Source organism: Adiantum capillus-veneris, chromosome 1, assembly GCF_014529385.1.
Source record: "Adiantum capillus-veneris isolate H3 chromosome 1, ASM1452938v2, whole genome shotgun sequence".
Taxonomy (NCBI): Eukaryota; Viridiplantae; Streptophyta; class Polypodiopsida; order Polypodiales; family Pteridaceae; genus Adiantum; species Adiantum capillus-veneris.
Window position 1 is genome coordinate 148527449 of NC_140931.1, and position 25121 is coordinate 148552569.

The following is a 25121-nucleotide window of genomic DNA, read 5'->3' on the forward strand; positions in this document are numbered from 1 at the left end:
CTACAGTATGGTATACGGCTTCTTGTTGGATGTTACATTCTGGTGTGATAGCTCAGCTCCGCCGACTAGTAAGGAACTTTTTATGGAGTGGCACAGACGGGACTATTGATACTCGTGCTAGAGTTCGCTGGTCCACGATCATTCGTCCTAGATCAGAGGGAGACCTTGGCATCATTGATCCAGAGTTATAGAGCCGCGCACTTCTTACGAAGCTTATTGTTCGGGGTCTTTTTCCTAGCCAAGAACCTTGGAAGATGCTTCTTCAGGCTGCTCTTTGCACTGACTCCACGACTCGGCACTAGAGACGATCATACTTGGCATTCAGGGTATCGTTTTCTCTTTACGGATGCTCCTTTGTCTACTTCCACCCTCTCACCCTTTCTACGATCGCTCCTTCAGATTTGGGTTTCCATGAGACGGACTATCGTACGCTCACCTCCCTCATGTCGTGAGGAGATTGAGCGCCAGCCTCTCATTTGGAATGCTACAGTTCTTGATTCTTCGGTTCATCCACCTCGTCAGCTTGGAGAGAGGACTCACATTGATTGGGCTGCTTGGGATTTTGGCCCTGCAGCCTCTATGCGGTTGTTTTATGAGACACGTATGTTGGATGCAGATTTTGTGACAGAACATTATGACATTGGTCGCGGGGTGCCAGACAGACTGCTTGAGATTGATTCTGCCGTTCCTTCACAGTGGGATGCAGTCATGCGCGGCACGCTTCAGATGCCTCCTCATTGTGGCTGGGAAGGCCTCTTTGACCGCAGCACTCTCTTATTAGTTCGTTTGGACTCCATGCTATTCACAGTTGATACTGACAATTCTCAGGGGATTCATGCTCGATTGACATACTCGGCCACTTCTCCACTACTTATCTCCTCCGGTGCTCGATGGGAGGCCATGCGAGTAGTTGGTCCACGCGGGAAGCGTCGTTGTGTTGATCCCCGTTTTGCTTCCGCTGATGCTGCACTTTGGAGGCTTTGGGTGTGGGAGGGCCGTGCCCTATCGCAGCTTTACTGGGACCAGGAGAGTGGCATTGGCCTCACTGAGATCCCACAGGGGCACCCGTATCTTTCTTTGAGTACATTGTCCGGATTGGAAGATTAGCATTGATGAGACAGCAACCTCAGCAGCCCACTCGAATGCGTTTCTGGTTACATTCAGGCCTCTCTCATGCCTATCTGCAACAGTTTTGGTCCGCGATCTGGGATTTACATGTTACTCGTCGTATTTCCTTTTTCATGTGGATGATTGCTCATGCGGAACTACCAGTTGGGACTTGGCTAGCTACTATGGGTCATGATCCGTTATGTACTCTCTGCCCTTTGCGTCAACTTGAGTCACCTGCTCACTGTCTTTGGTCATGCTCAGCTTCCCATGTAGTGTGGCTTGCAGTTTGCTCTCTACTCAGCAGATCAAGTGTTCAACATGGATTTCTTACTTGGGGATCTGTCTCATGGTTGATGTCGATGCCCGGCCCGCATCTTTTCTACGAGGGCTCAGCCACAGATCCAGCCTTCATGCTTACCTCCACTGGTTATCGACGAGGGACTTTGGCTATGATACCACAGATTGCTTGGCAGGGAGATACGCAGACACGTGATGCAGTTTTCTCAGTCATCACTAGTATTACACTATGGAATATTTGGAGAGCTCGTTGTCTTCACATTCTCAGTGCGGCTCCACAGCTGCTTCAGGATATCCTCACTGCCATTTGGCTAGACACAATTCACACCCTGATTTGGCAGTGGGATTCCTCCTCCGGTACATCTAGAGCAGCCGAGGCTCGTCGATTTGCCTTTCTTCGACGTTGGGCACGATCCCCACTCTTCTTCACATTGACAGGTGGTCAGATTACTTGGCATTATGCCCCTCCTCAATGGTTTCTCCTTCATTCCTCACACCGACCACCATGAGATTGTTCTAGTCGAGTAGTCACTATAGTGGCTCTCCTTCTTTCATTCAGCTTGTACACCCCGCGTGATAGGCTATTTTGGCATCCGCTGGGATTATTTTGTACTCAGTAATATACAGCCCTGACTTTTTCCAAAAAAAGAGAGAGAGAGAGAGAGAGAGAGAGAGAGAGAGAGAGAGAGAGAGAGAGAGAGAGAGAGAGAGAGAGAGAGAGAGAGAGAGAGAGAGAGCCTAGGCCCTAATGGAATCCAAGGTAAAGGACCAAAGCAATGAGAGAGAGGGAGAGGGAGAGAGAGGAGCTAATGGAATCCAAAGCAATGTGAGAGGGAGAGGGAGAGAGAGGAGCTAATGGAATCCAAAGCAATGCTCAAGGCATGTGGGAGGTGAGGGGGGGGGGGGGGGATCCTAGGAGGGATCCTATGCCAAAAAGTCACGTAAATTCCTCACAGTCAAAAGCGCAGTCAACGGTTTTTAAACCGATCTAACGGACTAAAAACTGGCCAGACGGAACGGACGGGACTGTCGGACGGGACGAGCCATACGACGGACGAGAACAACCTCCGACGACATTTAACCGGATGATGGACATGATTTTTCGAGAGTATAGGGCACTTTCTTTGACGATATCATTGTTTTCTCCAAGGATGAGGCAGAACATAGAGATCATTTGCTTCAAGTCTTTCAAGCATTATGAGATCACAAGTTTAATTCGAAGAAAAGTGAATTTTTTCTCCCAGAGATACACTTTTTGGGACACATTGTGTCAGTAGCAGTAGGTGCAAATGTATCCGACCAAGATAGACACTATCCGTGATTGGCCCGATTTGAAGAATGTCCATGAAGTCAGAAGCTTCTTGGGATTGTGTTCGTACTATAGGCGGTTCATTCGAAAGTTTGCAGAGGTTGCTTCCCCTTTGCATATCTTAACACAGAAAGGAGTCCCTTTCTTGTGGGACCCACATAGGTGATTGCCTTTCAAACATTGAAAGAGAAATTGACTACGGGACCAGTTTTGACTTTGCCGGACTTGCAGAAGTCATTTGAAGTATATTGTGATGCTTGTGGTCGCAGTTTGGGTGCGGTCTTAATGCAAGAAGGCCATGTCATTGCTTACGAGAGCCGATTGTTCTCAAGGCCGGAATTGACATCAGAGATTTATGAGAAAGAGCTTTTGGCGGTCATCCATGCTCTTACTAAGTGGCGGCACTACCTACTTGGAGCGAATTTTACTGTCTTTACAGACCATTAGAGTTTACACTACTAGTCACAGAAGCAGCTATCGGAAAAGTAGATGCGGTGGTCGAACATCTTGTCACAATTTCACTTCCAGATTGTCCATGTTCAGGGTCAAAAGAATTTGGTGGCAAATGCTTTGTCTCGGAAGCCGTTGGTTCTAGCTATTTCCGCGATACATCATAGGAGCTTCGAAGATATGGTCGTCCATTATGCCACAGATACGGATTTTGCAGATGTTTTCACACGGATACGGGATGGGGAGACAATAGCGGGATATTCCATTCGGGATGGCTTCTGATGAGAAAAACTGTATTGTGCGTTACACAACTGTTGAGGGAAAAGGTTATGACCTTTTACGGGGTCATCGTGACATTGCTACTACCATGAAAGGGGTAGAGAGATACTTCTTTTGGCCGAGACTCAAGAAGGATGTGGACGAGTTTGTGCGCAAGTGCTTGATATGCCAAAAGGTCAAGTTTGACAGGCATAAAGCACAAGGATTGTTACAGCCTTTGCCCATACCCATCCGCCCATGGGAAAGTATTGCAATGGATTTCATTTTTGATCTCTCGAGAACACAGAGTGGTCACGATGGTATGTGGACTGGTATTGACAGATTTAGCAAGCAGGCTCATTCCATTCCAATGAAGAAAACAGTCAAGCCGGATCACTTAGCGAGACTGTGGCATGCCTGAGATGATTGTCTTCGACAGGGACCCCAGATTCACGAGTTTTTTTTGGAAGGCAATTTGGGAGAACATTGACATGCGGTTGCAATTCTCGTCATCTTTCCACCTGCAGACCGACGGGCAATTTGAGATTGCCAATTCATTGGTTTTAGATTTATTGAAGTCTTATATCTCGGATCAGGAGACTCAATAGGAAAAGTATCTACCTTTGGTGGAATTTGCCTACAACACGATACACTCATCGACGAGGAAGGTGCCATTTGAGATTGTTGAAGGTGCTGCGAAGGTTCCACCCTTTCTAAGCATGAAAGATAATATTTTTGAATTTGATGAGTATACGCGCGACTTAGACACGGCTATTGCCAAGGTCCACGAGGCTTTGCAGAAATCTCAGGAAAGACAGAAAAAGGCAACGGATCGCCATCGTCACGATTTGAAATTGAAGGAGAATGATTGGGTGCTCTTACGTTTTGAGAAGGCACGCCTGAGAAAGAAAAAGGGAAAGGAGAGGCTTTTTCCAAAGCTTAGTATGAGATACTACGAACCTTTCCAGATCTTCGAAAAGATCAACGATGTCTCCTTCCGACTGAAATTGCCTGACACTTGGAGGATTCACAATGCTTTTTATGTGAGTCTCTTGAAACCTTTTAAAGGTGATGTGTTGGAAGATGGGGAGTCCGATGAGCAACCCAAAGTGGAGGAAAACGAGGAGATCCTTGTTCCAGAACAGATTTTGCCACATACGGACAGAAAGAATAAGGGTAAAGTAAGAAGGCGGTTCTTGGTTAAATTCAAGAACTATCTTGCATTGGATGCGAAGTGGATGGAGGAGGAGGACCTAGCAGATACTCCTCAGATACTACTTGTCACAGAAGTAGCTATCTGAAAAGCAGATGCGGTGGACGAACATCTTGTCACAGTTTCACTTCCAGATTGTCCATGTTCAGGGTCAAAAGAATTTGGTGGCAGATGCTTTGTCTCAGAAGCCGTTGGTTCTAGCTATTTCCGCAATACATCATAGGAGCTTCGAAGATGTGGTTGTCCAGTGTGCCACAGATACGGATTTTGCAGATGTTTTCACACGTATATGGGATGGGGAGACAATAGCGGGATATTCCATTCGGGATGGCTACCTGATGAGAAAAACCATATTGTGCGTTACACAACTGTTGAGGGAAAAGGTTATGACCTTTTACGGGGTCACCGTGACATTGCTACTACCATGAAAGGGGTAGAGAGATACTTCTTTTGGTCGAGACTCAAGAAGGATGTGGACGAGTTTGTGCGCAGGTGCTTGATATGCCAGAAGGTCAAGTTTGACAGGCATAAAGCACAGGGATTGTTACAGCCTTTGCCCATACCGATCCGCCCATGGGAAAGTATTGGGATGGATTTCATTTTTGATCTCCCAAGAACACAGAGTGGTCACGATGGTATGTGGACTGGTATTGACAGATTTAGCAAGCAGGCTCATTTCATTCCAATGAAGAAAACAATCAAGCTGGATCACTTAGCGAGACTGTGGCATGCTTGAGACGATTGTCTTCGACAGGGACCCGAGATTCACGAGTTTTTTTTGGAAGGCAATTTGGGAGAACATTGGCACGCGGTTGCAATTCTCGTCATCTTTCCACCCGCAGACCGACGGGCAATCTGAGATTGCCAATTTATTGGTTTTAGATTTATTGAAGTCTTATATCTCGGATTAGAAGACTCAATGGGAAAAGTATCTACCTTTGGTGGAATTTGCCTACAACAACACGATACACTCATCGACGGGGAAGGTGCCATTTGAGATTGTTGAAGGTGCTACGAAGGTTCCACCCTTCCTAAGCACGAAAGACATAGTGGTCTCGTACGGTCCCGTACGTTTTGTACACGTACGATGATGTGCGGTACTAAACGAACTAAAAAATATTAAGATGTACGATGACGTTACGTACGTTCAAAATAAAAAAACAAAGAATTCTTACGTCTAAGGCTCAGGCCCTTGGGTTTAAACTTTACACTTAAAGAAACTTGACATTATGAGATCTTCAATGGGAGCTTGAGAGGGAGAGACCCAATGGAGAGAAGATGGAGAGGCAAGACTCTAGTCTCTAGAGCTTGTCACTTGAGAGCTAGAACATGGGAGCATTGAGCAGTGAGAGCATTGAGAGCATTGAGAGCTTGAGAGCAATGAGCATTGAGAGCTTGGAAGTGTTGGAGAACAAGATGGAGAGGCATTGCTTAAATAGGAAGAGGCTAGAGCATGAGAGAGAGAGAGTTGGGCTGCTCAACGTAATCCATTCACAATTGTGAATTTTGCCCCCCCCAAAAAAAAAAAAAAAAAAAAACGTACAAAACGTACGAAACGTGCGGGACGGTACGTGACCCGCAGTACAGAACGAGACGTTCCGTACGTCGTACGAAAACTACCCTGACGAAAGATAAGATTTTTGAAGTTGATGAGTATACGCGCGACTTAGATACGGCTATTGCCAAGGTCCACGAGGCTTTGCAGAAATCTTAGGAAAGACAGAAAAAGGCAACGGATCGCCATCGTCGCGATTTGAAATTGAAGGAGGATGATTGGGTGCTCTTACGTTTTGAGAAGGCACGCCTGAGAAAGAAAAATGGAAAGGAGAGGCTTTTTCCAAAGCTTAGTATGAGATACTACGGACCTTTCCAGATCTCCGAAAAGATCAAGGATGTTTCCTTCCGACTGAAACTGCTTGACACTTGGAGGATTCACAATGCTTTTCATGTGAGTCTCTTGAAACCTTTTAAAGGTGATGTGTTGGAAGATGGGGAGCCCGATGAGCAACCCAAAGTGGAGGAAAACGAGAAGATCCTTGTTCCAAAACAGATTTTGCCACATAAGGATAGAAAGAATAAGGGTAAAGTAAGAAGGCGGTTCTTGGTTAAATTCAAGAACTATCCTGCACTGGATGCAAAGTAGATGGAGGAGGAGGACCTAGTAGATACTCCTCAGATTATGAAACTTCACCTTGAAGCTTTTGGTCTAGCATAGTCTATTTCAATGGAACCCAGAATTCAGCTGAGATCTGGTGTAGCTGAGATCTGGTGTAGTGGGTTTGCACAAGAGGGGAGTTGCTCCTCTCCTTTGTCAACAGATGCCTTTATTTTTAAATACTAGAGTCACTGATGTCTCTTTGAGCTTTAGGGATACTGAGATTTGACAGTATTTTGTTGTATGACTTTATGAAATAGAATTCCGAAATATGAAACTGATTTGTTCTTGACTTGTTTTTAAGTGTAGGAACTGATAGATGAAATGATTGCAGCATTTTGGTCTAAATGATCTCGAATAGACATGGTTGCAATAGGGGTTAGTCAATCGGGCATCTAATAGTCCTTGAGTGGATCTAGATGCGATTGCTAACTGCATTGCTGATAAATTATGGTCTAAGATCCAAATGAATGTTGAATGTAATTTGTCATGTGATGTCCTGTGTTGTCAAGTGATGTCCTGTGATGTCGTGTGATGTGACTGTCGATTGGTACATGTGCTAGATGTGTGTTCCTAGTGCGTAGGTACTAACAGTTAGTGTCTGCTAAGCCAGTTTATTGCTTTTGTCTGCTTTGCAGGTGTAATCCAGGGCGATTACAATGCTTTCAAGAGGGGGTAATGTCACAAATTGGTGACATGTCATGCTTGGACACTGCTGGGCAACACCCCGGACTGGCTGGCTGATTTACATGTGGCAACTGTACGGACACCCGCGTGCTAGGCCGGCTGACTGTTGACGTGGCAATTCCGTACGATTGTTGACGTGGCAGTCCGCAAATCGCGGCGGATTTTACTAAAGTTGAAAAGCTACTCCAGGCTGGAATTCCACGCAATTTTAAAAGTTGCTTTATTTTACTAAAGCATCAGAGAAAGAGAGAGAAAGAACCTTTGCTTTATTTTTTAGAGCTTTTAAATTTTTTGAGTTTACCAGCTTTTGGGGCTCTGCTTTTGGCATCCCTTGTAATCTATAAATAAGCAGGTAGGCCACTCATAACTTAGAGCATCTAGACGCAGAGTCCGAGTGTGAGTGCCTGCCCGCACTCTTGTACTTTGAACACAGATTAATACAAAAAGAAATTCCGAAAGGGGCACCTGTCTTTGGGGCCAATATCTGTAGGCACAGAACTCCGCTGGGCCAGCGTCGAATCAATTGTGAACTACGAATTGTTTTGAAGTGATTATTTGTGCTGTCGCGGTAGGTTCTCGACTTGGAGTATCTATATGTATGTATATATATATATATATATGTATATATATATATATATATATATATATATATATATATATATATATATATATATATATGTATGTTTGTATTTCGTACATTGCCCTCTCCTAACGAGGAGAGATTTATACACCATGGCGTCCGCTTCCTCTCTCCTCCTTTTTTGTAGGAAAAGGAGGGTTTATACCCTGTTGTGTTACGCAAGCAAATCACAAAGCTTGTTGGCATCACGTGCACCAGAACCGATAGTGAAAATACCCTTGAAGTACAACAATAACCACAAACCATAGGGGGGAAAACGATAAACCACCAGAGTTAGAGAGTGACAAAAGATGAGTGATACATCAATGGCTAGGGACTAGGGAGTGAAGGAAGATTCTAGAAGTGAGAGCTCTCTCTCTCTCTCTCTCTCTCTCTCTCTCTCTCAACACATATATTTATGTATATCAATACACAAAACATTTGTATTTCACATATACACATTTTTACACACACGCATACACACACATATATGTATGTATGTAGACACATACACACACATATATATGTGTGTGTGTATGTATGTATGTATAGATATTTATACCATAGTTACATGGGACGGCGGGTCGGGGTCGGGACGGCAAAAGTCAAGAAACGGGGACGGGGGTCGAAACGGCAAAAAAAAAAGAGAGTTTTTTTGGCATTTTTTGACCTACACACATGCCACACACATAGAGCATCACTTTGACCATAAATTTACACTAAATAGACCAAAGAACACGAGTCATATAGGCTGAAATGTGCTAATAAATTATAAAACATCGATGATTGATGGATACAAAATGAGAAGTGCATGCCACAAGGGCTCAAGAGTCAAAAAGCCTAAAGGACTTAGGACAAGCCTGAGGCCTCAAGGATAACAAAAAGTACAAAGGGCTATGTAGTAGGTAGAGTCGTAGACTCAAGAGTTTAGACTCGAGAGTCGAGTGATCAATGATCATCAAACTCAAGAAGTTCTCGCCTGTTGAATCTCCACATCGTCGTAGTAGTCGAGGTCGTCAGCGACGTATAAGGGCTCGGGAGGCTCGCATTGAGGCTCGAAATCCTCCTCTAGCTCCTCCAAAAGAGTATCGGCCATAGATGGATTCTCTTGTGCCATCTCCCACTCAGTGAAAGGATCTGCCTTGTGTGTGACGCTCTTGGCAAGCATGCGCAAGTTAGCGCTCACAAACACCAAATCATTGGCCCTCTGAACCCCAAGGCGTTTCCTCTTCTTAGAGGCAATGTGGCTGTACACACTCCATAGTTGCTCCAAGAAACTAGTGGTACATTCTTGGCTAAGGACACGAACAGCCAAGCGCTGCAAATGTGGGCCATCTCCTCCATAGTCCTCCCACCACAAAACCGAGCCAATCTTGTTGCGATCAAGCTGTGCATCTACACATCCATAGGAGCCCTTCTTTTGCCTGTAGTTGAGTAGCTCGTCTCTAATCTTGCGCCTAATGTCACTGCTAGGCTCAAGGCGCTCCAATGCAAGCCGCCATCCTTTGCTCACCTCCTTGTCGGTCTCTTGACGCCTTCCTTGAAACTCAGGGTCAAGCACATAAGCTGCCGCATGAAGTGGAGAGTAGTATCCATTCCGCCTCGACTCACACAAGCCATGAATCTCCGCATATTGAACAGGGTCAGGCACAAGCTTCTCAAGTGCCTCTATCATCCGATCCATGGCTTCGTAGACTTTGCCAATGCATGGCTGCAAGCCATCCACCACTCGAAGTAGGTGTAGAATAGGCTTGACCATGGCGTCAAGAGTCCTTACCTCCTCCCACCAAGCGGCGTCGTCGGCCCATTCTCGGCATTTCAATCCTACTGCTGATGTAGACTCCGGCATGGCCTGGAACTCATCACTGAGAAAGAGGCCCCTTAAGGCTCCGCCACATGTAGACAAGTGGCCTAGCATAAGCCAATTAAATACAAATCTTGTCTCTGAATATTTGAGCAAGGACAAGTGGCTCCTTTTTGAGAATTCATGGCGCACTTTTTGATGGTTGAGCACAAAGGAGACAATTCGAGAGGCGTCACCAATGGTGGGTGAAATCCATGACAAGTTCCCTATGTTCTTGAGGAGGTTATTGAGGCAATGCGCCATGCAAAATGTGACATGGATGCTGGGATACATGCCCTCAATGATAGCTCCGATTGCCCTATTTGACGCCTCTCCATCTGCAACCATACAAAGGACACTCTCCGGGCCGGTGATCTCTATGGTGCTTGTCCACTCCGCAGTAAGCATCTCGGCGGCCTTGCCACTATCGGATGCATCATGTGACTCCACAAAGTACATCTCCCCGCGAGAGTAGGCCACCACCCCGTGGATGGACCGCTTGCGGGTGTCACTCCATCCATCTACAAGAAGAGAGACGCCATTGGTCTCCCACAAATCCTTTGTTGCTTGGGCCGCTTGCTCCACGGCAAGCTTCTCTTTGTCAAGGAGGGTGGTGCGAAGCCTCTCTGATGAAGGTGGCACATAAGAGGAGCCATATTCCCCTATTTTCGTAACCATGGTTCGAAAGTATGGAGACCTATCCACACAAAATAGAGCATGTTGTGTTAGTATGGAGAGTCGAGAGTCGAGAAGTTATAACCCATTATGAATACAAAATGGAAGATTGCAATGTGCATATGCCATGGGAAACTCACCGCGAAGCATGGAAGGCAATGTGGTCGTGGAAGAAGAATCGGGCAACCGACCTATCCACCTCTTCCTTCAATTTAGGATTCCAATTTTCGTTGAGAGTGGTTTGGCGATGTGGAACGGAAGAGGACGGTGTAGATCCATGGCTCTTGAAGGTTCGAGAGATGTCGTCAAGGTTGGCTTCCCTTTGCTCTCGCGGTGTTGCCGTGGCGGAGGGATCAACGGCAACAAAACGGCCCCTCTTGGCCGCTTCCGCAACCTCATACACCGTGAGCTTCTCAAGAAGATCCAACCTCTTCTCGTGAGCTACATGAGGGCAAAACTTCACCTCGTGACCGGGTTCATGAAGAAGATGGGCTCAGACTTTGTTTGAACCACCCGATCTCTTGTATGGACATAGCTTGCACGTCCATGGTCTTGCACCGCCACCTTTGCCACGCGAGCTAAAGTCGACTTCATCCCACCACGACCACGTTTGCACGGCGGGCCTCCTTCGAGAAGAAGCGGCTTGAGAAGTGGAGTTGGCTTGAGATGACATGATGGTGGAGAGACTCGAGAGAGTAGAGCTTAGAAGTTAGAAGAGTTAGAGGAGAGCTTGTGTGGAGAGAGAGTAAAGGAGAGCTTCAAAGTGGGTAGAAGAGGGAGAGACTTGAGAGTGGAGACTAGAGTGTAGAGTAGTCAATGGTCATGCTTCAAGCTTGAGCAATGAGCATTGAGTAGAGAGGAAAGCATTGATGATTGAGACTTGAGTAGCTTGAGCCTTGAGCTTGAGGGAAATGGAATGAGCATTGAGACTATGAGTATTAAGAGGCCCAAGGGAGCCTTTTATAGCCTCCCAAGGGCCAAGGCTCCAAAAATATGGCAGTTGGGGCTGCATAGATCCGTTGCAAACGGTCAAAAACGGGCAAAAATTTGAATCTGTTCCGTCCGACCCCGGTCCGTCCCCTGCCGTCCCCGGTCCGTCCCCCCTGCGACCCGCCCGTCCGGCTCGATTTCCGTCCGTCCCCCGGCGTTCCCTTCCATTCCCGGCCCGGTTACGGCTGTCCCCCGGCCCTAGGGCCCGTCCCCCCCGTCCCCCCCGTCCCGTGTAACTATGATTTATACACATATGTTGAATTGCTGTAAACAGCTGAACTTACGCCGTGTTCACTTCGTGAGTTTTGCCTCCGTTAACTAGAAAGCTTTATCAATTTAAGGTTATCTATGTCTGTGCTATCTCAAGTTCTATGCTGTGAAAATCATGAAATTGCTTCTAGAATTTTACTTTCTTTTCAAATTTTAGTTTTCTTTGTCTATTGTTTATGCAAATCCATGCTTCACTCTTCCTCTAGTTCATTTTTACTCTCTCTCGCAGTCTTTGGTATACCTCTCTCTCTCTTTCATGTCTTCTTTTTGTGTCTTCTGTCTTTCAATCTCTATCGTTGCCCCACTCTCATTTTTGTTCTGCTATCTGATGGTTTTTCTTGAAATGCTTTTCAGCTGCAGGTACCTCTCAGAGGGCTCGAGGCTTTAGTAAGAAGGTAAAGAAGTCTTTTTAAGTGCTTAATATTTTGAAGTTCACACTTGCAGTTTTACAAATATACGATTTTTGATTGAAATCAAATAAGTAAGAGTTACGCTCTAGTGTTTTTATATTTCAGGAGTTCCTTCTAAGTGAAGCCATGAATGGATAGGATTGTGCTGAAATGGGACTGTTTTTCTTATCTTTTTAACAGGATAGTTGATAAGAGAGAGTGTAGCATTCATCCACCGTTGTGTTACAAATTGGCAAGGTGGCAGATTTGACCAACTTGCAGAAGGTGGCCGAGGAGCCTAAAAACCCAATTTGAAGACTAAAGGGGTTAGGACATTAGTACCAACCTTGAAGGACTCGCTTGACGGGTTTGAGAGAACCCAAGGACTCAAATTTTGCGTAGACTTTGTGCCAGATTTTAGCCTATTTGCTTTTAGATGTGAAGCTTTTCATAACAGCGCTTTTGAGAGGCCAAGGGCCTTCAAATGTATAGGGGGTTCCCAATTGCAAGAAGCAGAGGAGCTGCCTTTGAACTTGAAACCAATTGAAGCAATATACGGTAATACTGAAAGGGGCGCGAGGGTCTTGGGGACAGTGAAGTCTATGAGTGGAACTTAGTTGCTTCGTGTCTCGTGTGGATTCTTGCAGTGGTATCAGAGTTGTAGGCGTCTACTTTCAAGAAAGCATACGGGTCCCTTTAAGGACATACAGAGGTAGATGGCGCTTCTTGATTCTACAGAGTACATGTAGTTCCTCCTTGATGAATTTCGTGACATACTCTTGGGGTACCCTCAACAGAATCTCCCGATTATGCAAAGCTTTCAATAGTTTCTGAACTACATGTTACCGCCTTTGTTGCCTGAGGTTGTTTCTCCTCCTTCAACACCAGAAAGCACAAGGGCCTCCTCCTGACAACCTACACAGTCCTCTATTCTAATGGGGGGAGTTCTTAGGACATGGTGTAGCCATTTGACTTCTACCTGGTGCAACCACCTTTGCCATTGCCGTTGCCACCACCTCCCCCACCGCCACTTGGGTATAATGTATGCCTACCCCTATTATCTACATTCTGGATTTGCACCGCATCAGCCAAGGGACTTGAAGGATGATGGATCTATGGTCAAATTTCTTCTTTTCGAGAGTGGAAGATAGAAAGAAAGCCTTACAGTTCCTGCAATAGTTTGACAATATCTATGCTCTGGGGAACTACATTGAAAAATCAAAGATCTCTTGAGTCGCTAGTTTTCTTAGAGACAATGCTATGCAAAGATGCATTTCTATAGCTAACTAGTTGTAAGGTGCCGCGGAAGTGAATGTTGAACTTTGCTCAAGATGAGTGCTCCGAACTGTGCTCAAGGTTCCTTTTACTTACGGAAGGGAGAGCCTTCCGTTCCTTTAGTGAGAGAGTGCAATGGACACAAACAAAGTGGATGGACATTGTGAATGAAGGTGCCGAGACTGAGAGATAGAGAGAGAAGAATACGACACTTGAGATATTGTAAAACCCTCCTCCAAGGGCCCTTCTCTTGATGGCGAGAGAAGTCTATTCTATTGATTGCACAATCTGGTACAAAATGAGAGAGAAGAAAACGACACCAGAGATGTTGTAAAACCCTCCTCCAAGGGCCCTTCTCTCGATGGCGAGAGAAGTCTATTCTATTGATTGCACAATTTGGTACAAGATGCTGCTGCAAGGTATGGCTAGGATAGAATCGACGACGACGATGAGAACGGCGAAGACGATTACTCTGCTGAAAGAATGCTGTTCTTGCTGTTTGTAAAACGCTGACTTGCTGGTCTTCTTAGGCTGAAAAACGCTGATGTCTGCAGCCCCTTTACTTGCTGAATTTGCTGGTATTCCAAACGCTAACTACTGCAGGTGTAAATGCTGCTGTAGTGGTCCAAAAACGCTGTTAATGCTGCTCAAGAATGCTGGTCATGGGGCTGAAGGCACGGCAGCAGCAGGGCTGAAAAACGCTGTCTAAGGGGACTGAAATCGCAAGGCCTTCAAGGCTAGAAATGCTGACCTGCTGGTGTCCAAAACGCTAGCATGGAAAGAGCTGAAATCGCCAAGTGGATGGGCTGAAATCGCTGAAGTGGGGGCCTTCAAACGCTGGGCTTCTTGCCAGAAAATGCCAGGCTTGATGGTTCTTGCTTGAGAAGTTGCCTGTTGAGCAATGCTCCTGCTGCCTCTTCTACCAGAAAGTGCTAGCTCTTGTTTCCTTATATATTATCTTATGCAAATTGCCCTACCCAGCTCCCAACAAAAGTCACTTAATAAATAAGCGAAAAATGTCAAAATAAGGGAAAATAGGTTTAATGCATTGGAAAATGATCCTGATGGATTCTGATGGTAATGCTGATGATCATGCCATGTGTAACCAAAGGATATGCATCTACTAAGTGTCTGGACATGCACGGTTTGCGAACAGACTCACAAAAGTGTCAGATCACTTTCTATTCTAGACTGACTTGATTGAACTGAACCCTGGTCATGCTGCAGCTTGTCCACGGACACATGGGGTTGGATGTGTCACGTGACACAAGTCGCACTGTTACGTCCCTAGACATAAGGATGGGTACTTGAGCTATGTCCAATTTAGTGTGAACATGGCCCTATGGTTAAGACAATTAAAGAATCCCATTAATAGGACCCTTGGCTCGTTTGTGATCTATCGTGCGTGATCACCATACTTTGGCAACTCTGCCTGCACACCTGTTTGGTGTGGGCTTGGTCGTATGGGATACTTCTTGTGGTAGAGGCTAGCCCGTTGGCTACTACAAGCTCAGAGGCTCAAGGGCTGAGCTCGTATTGGCTTTATGTAAGTAGTATATTGTGGAGGCCTTGGCACAAGGCTACTGTGTAATGCTGCAAGTTTTCCATCATGGAGCTGCCTAAAGGCAATGGTTGCATACTTGCAGCCTGTACTACCTACCATGGGCAACCCTGCTATAGCCATGAGTTCGTAGCTCACATATGTGCATTTCTACCTCTTGATGGGTGTTGCTGAACGGTCTATTTTCTTATTTTTTTGAGTAATTTCTATTTATTGAAATTAGGATATTCAAATGTGTGCACTTGAACCGTAAGGTTAGGAACTGTAGATCTACGGGAATTATTAAAAGCCATCATGAACGGACAACTCTGATGTGCATATAATGGGTGACATTAAGCATCGGGAAGTGGTTGTACCTTTAGTTCAGTAGGAGAGACTGGGAAACGGATATTCTTGATGCGTCATGTGATGGGTGACGGGAGCATCGAAAAGGGAATATTATGTTGGTCTGGTAGGAAACCTGAATTGGAAAAAGAAATACGCGTAAAGACGCAAGCACAAGAATAAAGATGGGTTCTGAGAAGCTTTTTCTAAAAAGCGGAATATTTTCAGGCGTTTTTCGGGAAGAGCAGATACTCTCTTGCGAGGAATCTGTGTTTGCATTGCATCCGTGCCTGAGAACTGTTTTCAGGGATGCCTCGAATGTGACTGTGTAGCATCAACTTTCAACTCACTCAGTTTTATTGAGTTTTGCCCAGGTTCACATTTAAAAAAAAAAAAGACCGGCTGCCCACTTATTAAACCCAATTAATAAACCAAGCCTCAATAGAAAAGGCAAGCGCTGGAGTTGTACGACTGAATCTAATGCAACCCTCTCTCTCTCTCTCTCTCTCTCTCTCTCTCTCTCAAAAAGCACTGCCAGCCCCCCCGCTCTTCTAGCGCTACCTCTTGCAGGTAATCTGGCGGCTCTGCAACGGCTATTCCTGTTGGGTGCAGGAGCCTATTAAAGCAACCTGTCCTCTCTCAGTAACACAAAAGCCCCAACACTAGCAGCAAGGAGTCCTTCCGGCAAAGAATCTGCAAGTGATCAAGAGGGGGGTATGTCACGAGGACGTGGCAAATTCCTGTTGGGTGCGGGAGCCTATTAAAGCAATCTGTCCTCTCTTAGTAACACAAAAGCCCCAACACTAGCAGCAAAGAGTCCTTCCGGCAGAGAATCTGCAAGTGATCAAGAGGGGGGTATGTCATGAGGACGTGGCAACTGCTAACCTTAGTTGTTGGTATCTTTCCTTGATTTTTGTTTAATTTTTGGGACCCTCTTTTTGAAGTTTCAAATGGCCGGACATTGTATGGCCAGTGTGAAACGGTCGACGACCAAGAGTTTCACCTGTAGAGGGGAAGGCCTTGTCGCTAGGAGTTGGTCGGGCCGACCGACACTGGAATCCGAGCAGTAAAAGTATGTCTAGGCTCTACTCAAAGTTTGAAGAGAAGATCACCCAATAACTGAGCTACATTGCATTTTTGGATGTGGTCCCAATGGTGATAGATGGTCAGATGACGAGTGGAATTGCCATGGAAGCATCTCCTAAAATTTAGAGAACTACTATTTTGGGCCATGATATCTGTTCGTGTCATTAGCTCTAGAATGACAAGAGGAACATTTTATTCCTTTGCCGCTAAATCAATTGAGCAACCCGTTGAGATATTTTTAGACCGGAAGGTGCAAAACCATGCATGAGTGCCATTTGGCACATTTTTGGGCACTTTCCAGCTTGAGAGAGAGAGAGAGAGAGAGAGAGAGAGAGAGAGAGAGAGAGGCGTTGAAATTAAATGTGGGGCTGCATTTTCAGCCGTATGGTGGATTGTTGCAGATACCAAAGCTACTGTGTGCTTGCCTACCCTCTATGCACAGTGAAGTGCAAGAACTGAAGCCTTGCACAACATTCACTTCTCTCTCTTTCCCCTCCGTGCAGTTATGTGCTGCCCCATAAGGGGGCTCTTCGTTTGACCTATGTACAATTGTGTGGGTTCATGCGCGATTGTCGAGGCAAGAGCCTCTTGCACAGGTACTGGATTAGCTAGTTGCTAATCCCTTGTACAGGTGATTTTGGAGAGATTTCACGTGAGAAATCTCGTCGGATTCAAAAGGCAAGTAGCCCTATAGGTGCAGGAGCTCGAGGACTTGCTACGGATGCGACGGGCTTGCGAAATGGAGCCCAAAACAGGGAAATTCAGCCTGCTGTGTGTTTTTGCAGGTGTAGGGTTTCGGCCTTAAACGATCCCTAAAACCTTGAGGAGGTTCAGGGACGCGAGGGGGCCACTGTGTGAGTGATCTGGCGCATTTTCAGGGCAGAAAACATGGAATTCAGCGTGCTGCAGATTCTTGCCAGGTTTTGCAAAGTGTCGGTATGCATCGAGAAAGTCACTTTTTGTGTGGGGATACTGTTTGTGAAGCTCCTAGTACAGTTATGCTATCGAAATTGGGCCAGAACAGGTCATTTTCAGCCCGGATTATACGGGGCAGCTCGTAGGAAATCACACATTTTATTTCCCTTTGATTACAATAAAGAAATACCGAAAGGGGCGCCAATCTTTGGGGCCAACAGGTGTCGGTGTCTGCTTGGTAGCGCTCTAGCTTCCAAGCCGTGTTTGAAGTGCCAATTATCTGCAAAGTTTCTCTGTGTCCTAAAGTCTAAAGTAAAGTTTCGGGTGAAAGCCTACGCCTACCGCCCTACGGCCGGTTTCATGGTTCCGTCGTCGGGACAAAATCACTTTTTCCTCGAGAAGTGAACCTTGGTTGGTTTTTGGTGAAGACAATATAGGAACGCGGGATTACACTATGGCCGACAAAGGGAAAGGCATTATGGAAGAGGATTCCTCTTCGTAGGACAGACAAGCAATTCCTACAGTGTTTGCGGTTGGCGAGAGTTCACGACCAATTCTGTCTGTACCTCTTGTTGATATAAATGCTCCACCAGTGCATGGCTTTATGACTGGGCAACATGAAGATGATGCGTTGAGGACTCAGTTGGTTGCTGCTGTGAATGTGTTTTCTTGACTGGTGCAGAACCCAAGTTTTATGGAGTTTTTGCAAGCGCCACCAGTGCCATAGCAGACAAGGCAACTCACACAGCCAAAAGAGCTCAATGAGGCTCAAGCCTAGGTACTTCATGCGTCCCAGCAGGATAGGGAGCACTTGCACGTTGCGGATCAAGGGCTTTCGTCCATAAATAAGTGGTTAGGACGTCAATTCCACAAGTTTTACCAGTTCAGCTTGCCCCCTTCCAGAGTCCACATGCTGCATTAAATGGAAAGGGAACCAGTTTCCAAGCAATGCATCAGGCTTTTCTACCACCCACGTTACATCTTGGGTATTTCAGGGGTGGATCAGTGTTTTTGAGCATGGATGGTTATGCGCGTGGAAACCAACAATATATGCTAGGAACAGTGTTTGGGGGTATGCAAGGCATGATGCCAAACCCCATGTATGGTAATATTGGCATGCAGCAAGGCTTTCAGAGCAATCATGGCCAGTTTAGGGTGCCAGAGGGAATTTTGAGATGGTTGGTTTTTCTAGACAGCAGTCAGATATGGTATTTACGATGCTAAGTGTCAATGGCCAAGGAATGTCGATGATCCCTACTACAGTGCCCATGTTGCAGACAATTCCTTATGACAATTTAAGGGCATTGGAAAAACCGAATCTTACAAAGAAGGTGGTGTAGCTGTAAAGTTTAGCACTTTCAGCGGCTTTGAGGATAAGGCAAAGGCTCTTACTTTCCTCCAGGAGTTTGATACAATTTATGCAAGAGTGAATTTTACAGAGGCCTCTTAGTTCAGGAAAGCTGTCACTTTCTTGAAAGACAATGCGCTTACATGGTGGACGACATTCATGATGCAAGGACAGACACCCGCTACATTCAAGCAAATGTTTGCATTTGCGTGGCTATCAGATGAATTTGAAGCTGACGTCATGACAGATTGGCACCAACTCAGTGGGGCTACTTGCAAGAGCCTACAGGAGTACAATCAGAGGTTTTGTAAAGCTTTGCTCTCAGTAACCTCCTACAGGTTTGTGCCACTGACAGCGTAGATTGAGAAGTATTGTTGTGGGCTGCCTAAAGGGTTTCGGGATTACTGTACAAAGAACAGAGTGGCTACCCTCACTTAGCTTATGGAAGTTGCCAACACTGGTCTTGCCTTGTTGACAGTGGGTTTCCGGGCAACGTGAAAGGGAAGCAGCAAAAGAAAAATTCAACGAAGAAGCCCTTTGTGAAAATGGCTCTTGAAGCGTCACAGGGGTCATAAAAGGTCAGCAAGGATAAGGACTCGGCCGGGACTTCTGGAGCACAAGCAAAAAAGCAGAAAAGGAAGCCTTTTGTGCGTAAGTCGCTCGAGGAAAAGAAGGTCTTTGTCACAAGACGGGCACCACGTGCCAATAGAAAAGAACATACTGAATTTAGCACTTCAATAACAACTGAATTGAAAGAGAGAGACGACACGCGACACGGAGTGGCGGAATTCCACCTTAGAGAGTATTGGCCCCAAACCTTGGCGCCCCTTTCGGTATTTCTTTATATTGCATCAACATAGTACAAGCCAGTACTCTAGACTCTGCACCTTCTCCAAGAGGCATGCCAGAGAATGAGTCCATGGCCTCATATTTAAAGGCCCTAGGTCCCAAAAGCAGTTTACATGAAAAGCCTTCAAAACTCAAAAGCTTCTGGTCCAAAGACAATGCCAAAAAGCTGCCAGCTCGTTTTGCGGAATTCCGTACAACTGCCATGTTATCAGTCAACACAAAACGTGGAGTGTCTGTACAACTGCCACATCATCAGTTATTGCGCGCGCACGTGTGTGTGAGTCCTGCTTTATTTTAATCTTTTATGTCACTTGGGTCCCCATCGGACGGGGTCCCCATAAGTTGGTAGGACTTCTTCTTCTGTTACTTGTTCTTCTTAGGGTTTAGGCCCCTCGGTCGACATGTGTAAGTTGGCTCCATTCTTCAGGGCTTTGACATGTCAGCAGTTTATGACAGTCTTGATGGCTGAGAATAAATGCTTTATATGTGAGCAGCCTGGTCACTTTGCTGCAAATTGTGCACAGAGAAAAAGACTAGCTGACTCAGATGATAAAAATGACAAAAAAGCAAAGAAGCCTAAGCCCACGACAGGTTTGGTGCCAGATATGGTGGGTGATAGGCCAAGTACAGATGCCAACGAGTTATGCTGAGCATGGGGTAAAGTCAAAGAGCAGATGGCACTCATCTTCTTTGATCCAAGTGCCAAAACAAACTTTATCTGACGAGAGTTAGCTATGAAGGCAGAGGCAGGGTTGGCATGTCCTGGCTACTCAGAATGTGTTACTCCCATTATTGGAAAAGTACGTATGCATATTCAGTCGTATGTGGACACTGAAGAGTTCTATATCATGCCATTGGAAGGATGTGATGCGCTATTGGGAATCCCGTGGATGTTCAGAGTACATGGTGTGCTGGATGTCTTCGGCAAAACGATCACCCTTAACCATAGGGGCACAATTCATGTTTTGAATGTAAATCTCAAAGGGGAGTCTGTCCCTATTGTATCTGTTCGGCTCTTATTACTTTTGTAATCATCTTTCTGCTTACTTGCTTTTGCACGTGATGTTTTAGAAAGTTGTCAGTCAAATTTATCTGTGTTAAATAAAGAAAGGTTATTTTTCTGATTCATTACCGTCAAAAATGCCGCCGGAGAGGCCCGAGGACCATACGATAGATTTGGTCCCAGGGTGTAGCCCACCAAACAGACCTCCCTACAGGGTTAGGCTTAGGCAGGTTGAGGAGCTTTTAGAGAAGGGGCTGATTCAGGCTAGTTCTTCATCTTTTTGCTCCCCAATGCTCCTAGTACAAAAGAAGAATGGCTCTTGGCGCATGTGTATAGACTACCGTGTGTTGAATAAGAATACCATCAAGAATAGGTTTCCTATTCCAAGGATTGATGATATTCTTGCCCGTTTAGAGGGTGCTGCAATTTTCAGCAGGATAGACCTTAACAGTGGGTACCATCAGGTTCATATAAGGCCAGAGGATGTGCACAAAACTGCGTTTAGGACGGCATTTGGTCTCTATGAGTTTTTAGTGATGCCATTTGGTCTTACAAATGCTCCTGCTACGTTCAATAGGATCCGCTCGCATCAAAAATTTGTTGGTTTGTTGGCACATTCTTTGATGACAGGATAGTCTATTCGAAGAATGAAGAGCATAGGCGTCACTTGACCATTGTGTTAGAAGAGCTGCTCAATGGCATGTTACTTGTCAATCCTAAGAAATTCACCCGCTCGCATCAAAAATTTGTTGGCACATTCTTTGATGACAGGATAGTCTATTCGAAGAATGAAGAGCATAGGCGTCACTTGACCATTGTGTTAGAAGAGCTGCTCAATCGCATGTTACTTGTCAATCCTAAGAAATGTGAATTCTTCTTGGATGCGATCCACTTTCTTGGCCATATAGTGTCAAAGGATGGTGTCCGAATGGATCCCGCAAAGGTTGAAGCTATTAAGACATGGCGTGACTTAAAGACTTTACACGATGTCCGAAGCTTCTTGGGATTTTGCTAATACTATAGAAGGTTTATCATGAATTTTGCAGAGATAGCTTCACCTCTTCACGCTTTGCAAAAGAAAGAGGTCACTTTCAGATGGACCCAAAAAGAGATTTCAGCTTCTAGTCTCGTAAAGGAAAGGTTGACTTCAGATCGCGTGATTGTTTTACCAGATCTTAGGAAGTCATTTGTGGTCGTGTGGCAATAGCGTTGGAGAAGTGCTAATGCAAGATGGTCGGGTAGTAGCTTACGAGAGCAGAATCTTGCAAGGGCCAGAAAAGACTCTGCAAATCTATGAGAAAGAGCTTTTGGCCGTGATTCATGTGCTTTCTAGTTGGAAGCACTACCTCTTAGGTGCTGATTTTGTTGTCCAGACAGACCATCAGACATTGCGATACTTCTTACACTGTCAAAGCTATCCGAAAAGCATATGCGATGGGCAAACATTCTTTCTATGTTCCACTTCGAGATTATGCATGTGGAAGGCAAGAAGAATGTTGTGGTTGATGCGTTATCAAGGCAGGCACAAATTTCAGCTGTGTCAATTCTGTATCATCATGATCTTGATGACATGAAGGAACAATATGCTACTGATGAAGATTTTGCAAGGATCTTTAAACAATTGCAAGATGGGCAACGTCATGAGCACTACCTCCTCAGAGACGGTTTTATGATGATGCATGGCAGACTGTGTTACTAGGCCATTGCGACATAAGGTCATGGTAGAAAGTCATGTCCTACCGTATGCAGGGCATCGTGGAATTGATGTGACAGTGAAAGCGGTAGAGACATTCTTTTATTAGCCTACTTTGAGGATGTGGAATCTCATAGTAACAAGGAATGGCCATTTTCAGGTACCCATTCCCCGTTCCCATCCCAATTTCCTGTTCCGATTCCCCGTTCCGTGTTTCAAACGTGAGTATCCGAAACAGGGAATGGCATTTCATGCATGTTGTCGTTCCCCGTTTCCCGGCCGATTTCCCATTCCTGGTAAGTGAAACTGGCCCGTGGGGCGGTAGGCGTTGGCTTTCACCCGAAATTCTTTACTTTAGACACACACACAGAGCACTTTGCAAAGAGAACCTGCGACGGGAATTAACACTTGAATACACACACGACTCGGAAGCTAGAATGCCCCGAGGAGACGCCGACAACCTGTAGGCCCCAAAATTGGCGCGCCTTTCGGTATTTCTTTATTCTTTGAGAGGGTAAATTACAAAGTAAGGTCTTGGGAATCCTTTACTAGTATCACACTAGATACTACCCGATTTGGCTAAATTTCGGCAGCATAACAGCCCCAAAACTTGCACGAAACCAATTCCCTTGCTAGAACTCACTTGCACTGGTGTAAACCCTCTGATTCCTGCCCAAAAATAGTAAATTCAGGTCGTTGTATTTACTGGTTTTTGCCTTGTTTCCAGCCCTAAACAGGTTTTTGCCTTGTTTCCAGCCCTAAACAGTCCCCAAACTGTTCTCTGCAAGTGGGGCACAATTCCCAAAGGTTCTGGCGTCCGTATGGGTGAAAAACAATCAATTTTCTGCGCATACACAGCGCTGAATTTGCACCTATACGGTGAGATTATGACCCTCACCGGTGCCTGCTTTGGAGTAGCAGCTAGCTACCCGTGTTCCTACTCAACGAGGCTCTTGCCTCAACACAAAAGCATGAACCCACACAACTGTACATCAGTCAAATAAAGAGTCCTCTTGTGGGGCATCACATAACTGCACGTAGGGGGGAGAGAGAGCAGTGTGTAGTGTGCAGGGCATCACTCCTAGCACCACATTGTACATGGGAGGGAAAGAAAGCACTCCATAGCTCTTAACCTGTGACAAAACCCAAATGAAGTCTCCTCCCAGCTTAAATTTCAGCGCCCTTTTTTCCTGCATGAGGCAAGTTCATGGAAAAGTGACACTTGGCGCATTTACAAGCTTTTGCCCGTTTCTGGGTTGCCGCCTAAAAATCTCCCGACTGGTCGCCTAGTTGACTTCGCGGCAGAGTTGTAAAGTGTTCCCCTAGTTATACCGGAGGTAATGACGCGAACACATTTCGTGGCCCAAAATAGCAGTTCCTTAAATTTTAGGAAATGATTCTGTTGGGCTCCTTGTGGACATCTGACCATCTATCCTCATTGGGACCGCATCCAAAAATGCAATGTGGCCCAACTGTCGGATATTTCTGCTGGTAATCCCACCTTGACTTTATGCCTTTATTGAGCTCACTTCCTAGTATCCACCAACTTGCTAAGTGCGACGGGGGGACCTATTCTGAGCCTAGACATCCTCTTACTATACGAATTCCAATGTCGACCACTTCCTGTCTGCGGGTGAAACTACCGTTCACATTGGCCATACAATGTCTGACCGTTTGCTACTTCAAAAAGAGGTCTCAAAAATAAAACAAAACCCATTGGAAAGAAACCAACAACTAAAGTTAGCAGTTGCCACGTCCTCGTGACATAGTTAACAGTTGCCACGTCCTCGTGACAGTAACTATGATGTGGATGCCTTTGTGCGAGCATGCGTGATTTGCCAAAAGGTCAAGTTTGACAGGCAAAAGGCACCAGGGTTATTACAACCATTGTCGATTCCGGATAAGCCATGGGAAAGTATTGCTATGGATTTTATCTTTCATCTTCCAAGAAGTTAGAAGCCAAAAGGGAATGATGATATATTGCCATTATTTGCAGGTTCAGCAAGCAAGCCCATTTTATTCCTGTCAGGAAGAAGATAAAATTTGACTAGATGGCACGGTTGTCTATGTACAATGTGTTTAAGTACCATGGTATGCCACAATCGATTGTCAGTACACGTGGAAGATTCATAATGTGTTTCACGTGGGTCTTTTAAGACCTTTCGTGGGTGATGTGCTAGAAGATGTGCCACAGGAGGATCAACCAGAAGTCGATGAACTTGATGAGTTCTTGGTACCTGAGTAGATTTTGGCACATAAGGAAAGAAAAGTTAAGGGACAGGTTGCAAGATGCTATTTGGTGAAGTTCAAGAACTATCCACCTATGGATGCAAAGTGGATGGAAGAGCATGAACTGTCAGAGTCACCAATTGTATTGTAGCTTATCTTGAGGCCTTTGGGTTATAGCCTACGTATGCCCCAACCCAACGTGTTCAAAGGAGAGGTAATGATGGAGCTAGCTCATCAAAAGTACACACGATTCAGTGCGATAGAAGTGGGCATCGCTCTTCAAGTGTTAAAGGTATTATGCTCACTTCTATTATAGATGGAAATGACAAAAGTATGAAGGTCTCATTAAGTCATTTGTATCTATGTGTTATGAGCTTTCTTGTGGGTACTTGCGATGATAAAAGCGTGCTAACAACACAAGATCATCAGTGGCATGTATATATGGCATGGCAATCGATGACGTTTGTGATTTCAAGAGGGGGTTATGTCACGAGGACGTGGCAACTGCTAACCTTAGTTGTTGGTTTCTTTCCTTGATTTTTGTTTAATTTTTGGGATCCTCTTTTTGAAGTT

The 25121-nt window shown here is 45.4% G+C and overlaps 1 protein-coding gene across 1 annotated transcript in view; it reads left to right on the forward strand.

The window, feature by feature from the left end:
- Positions 1-25121, forward strand: part of LOC147465772 (28 kDa heat/acid-stable phosphoprotein-like protein) — a 54089-nt gene that overhangs the window by 24313 nt on the left and 4655 nt on the right. The window contains exon 2 of the mRNA XM_086521657.1: positions 12231-12271. Coding sequence (XP_086377783.1) covers positions 12231-12271 — 41 coding nt within the window. The remainder of the gene's footprint in view (positions 1-12230; positions 12272-25121) is intronic.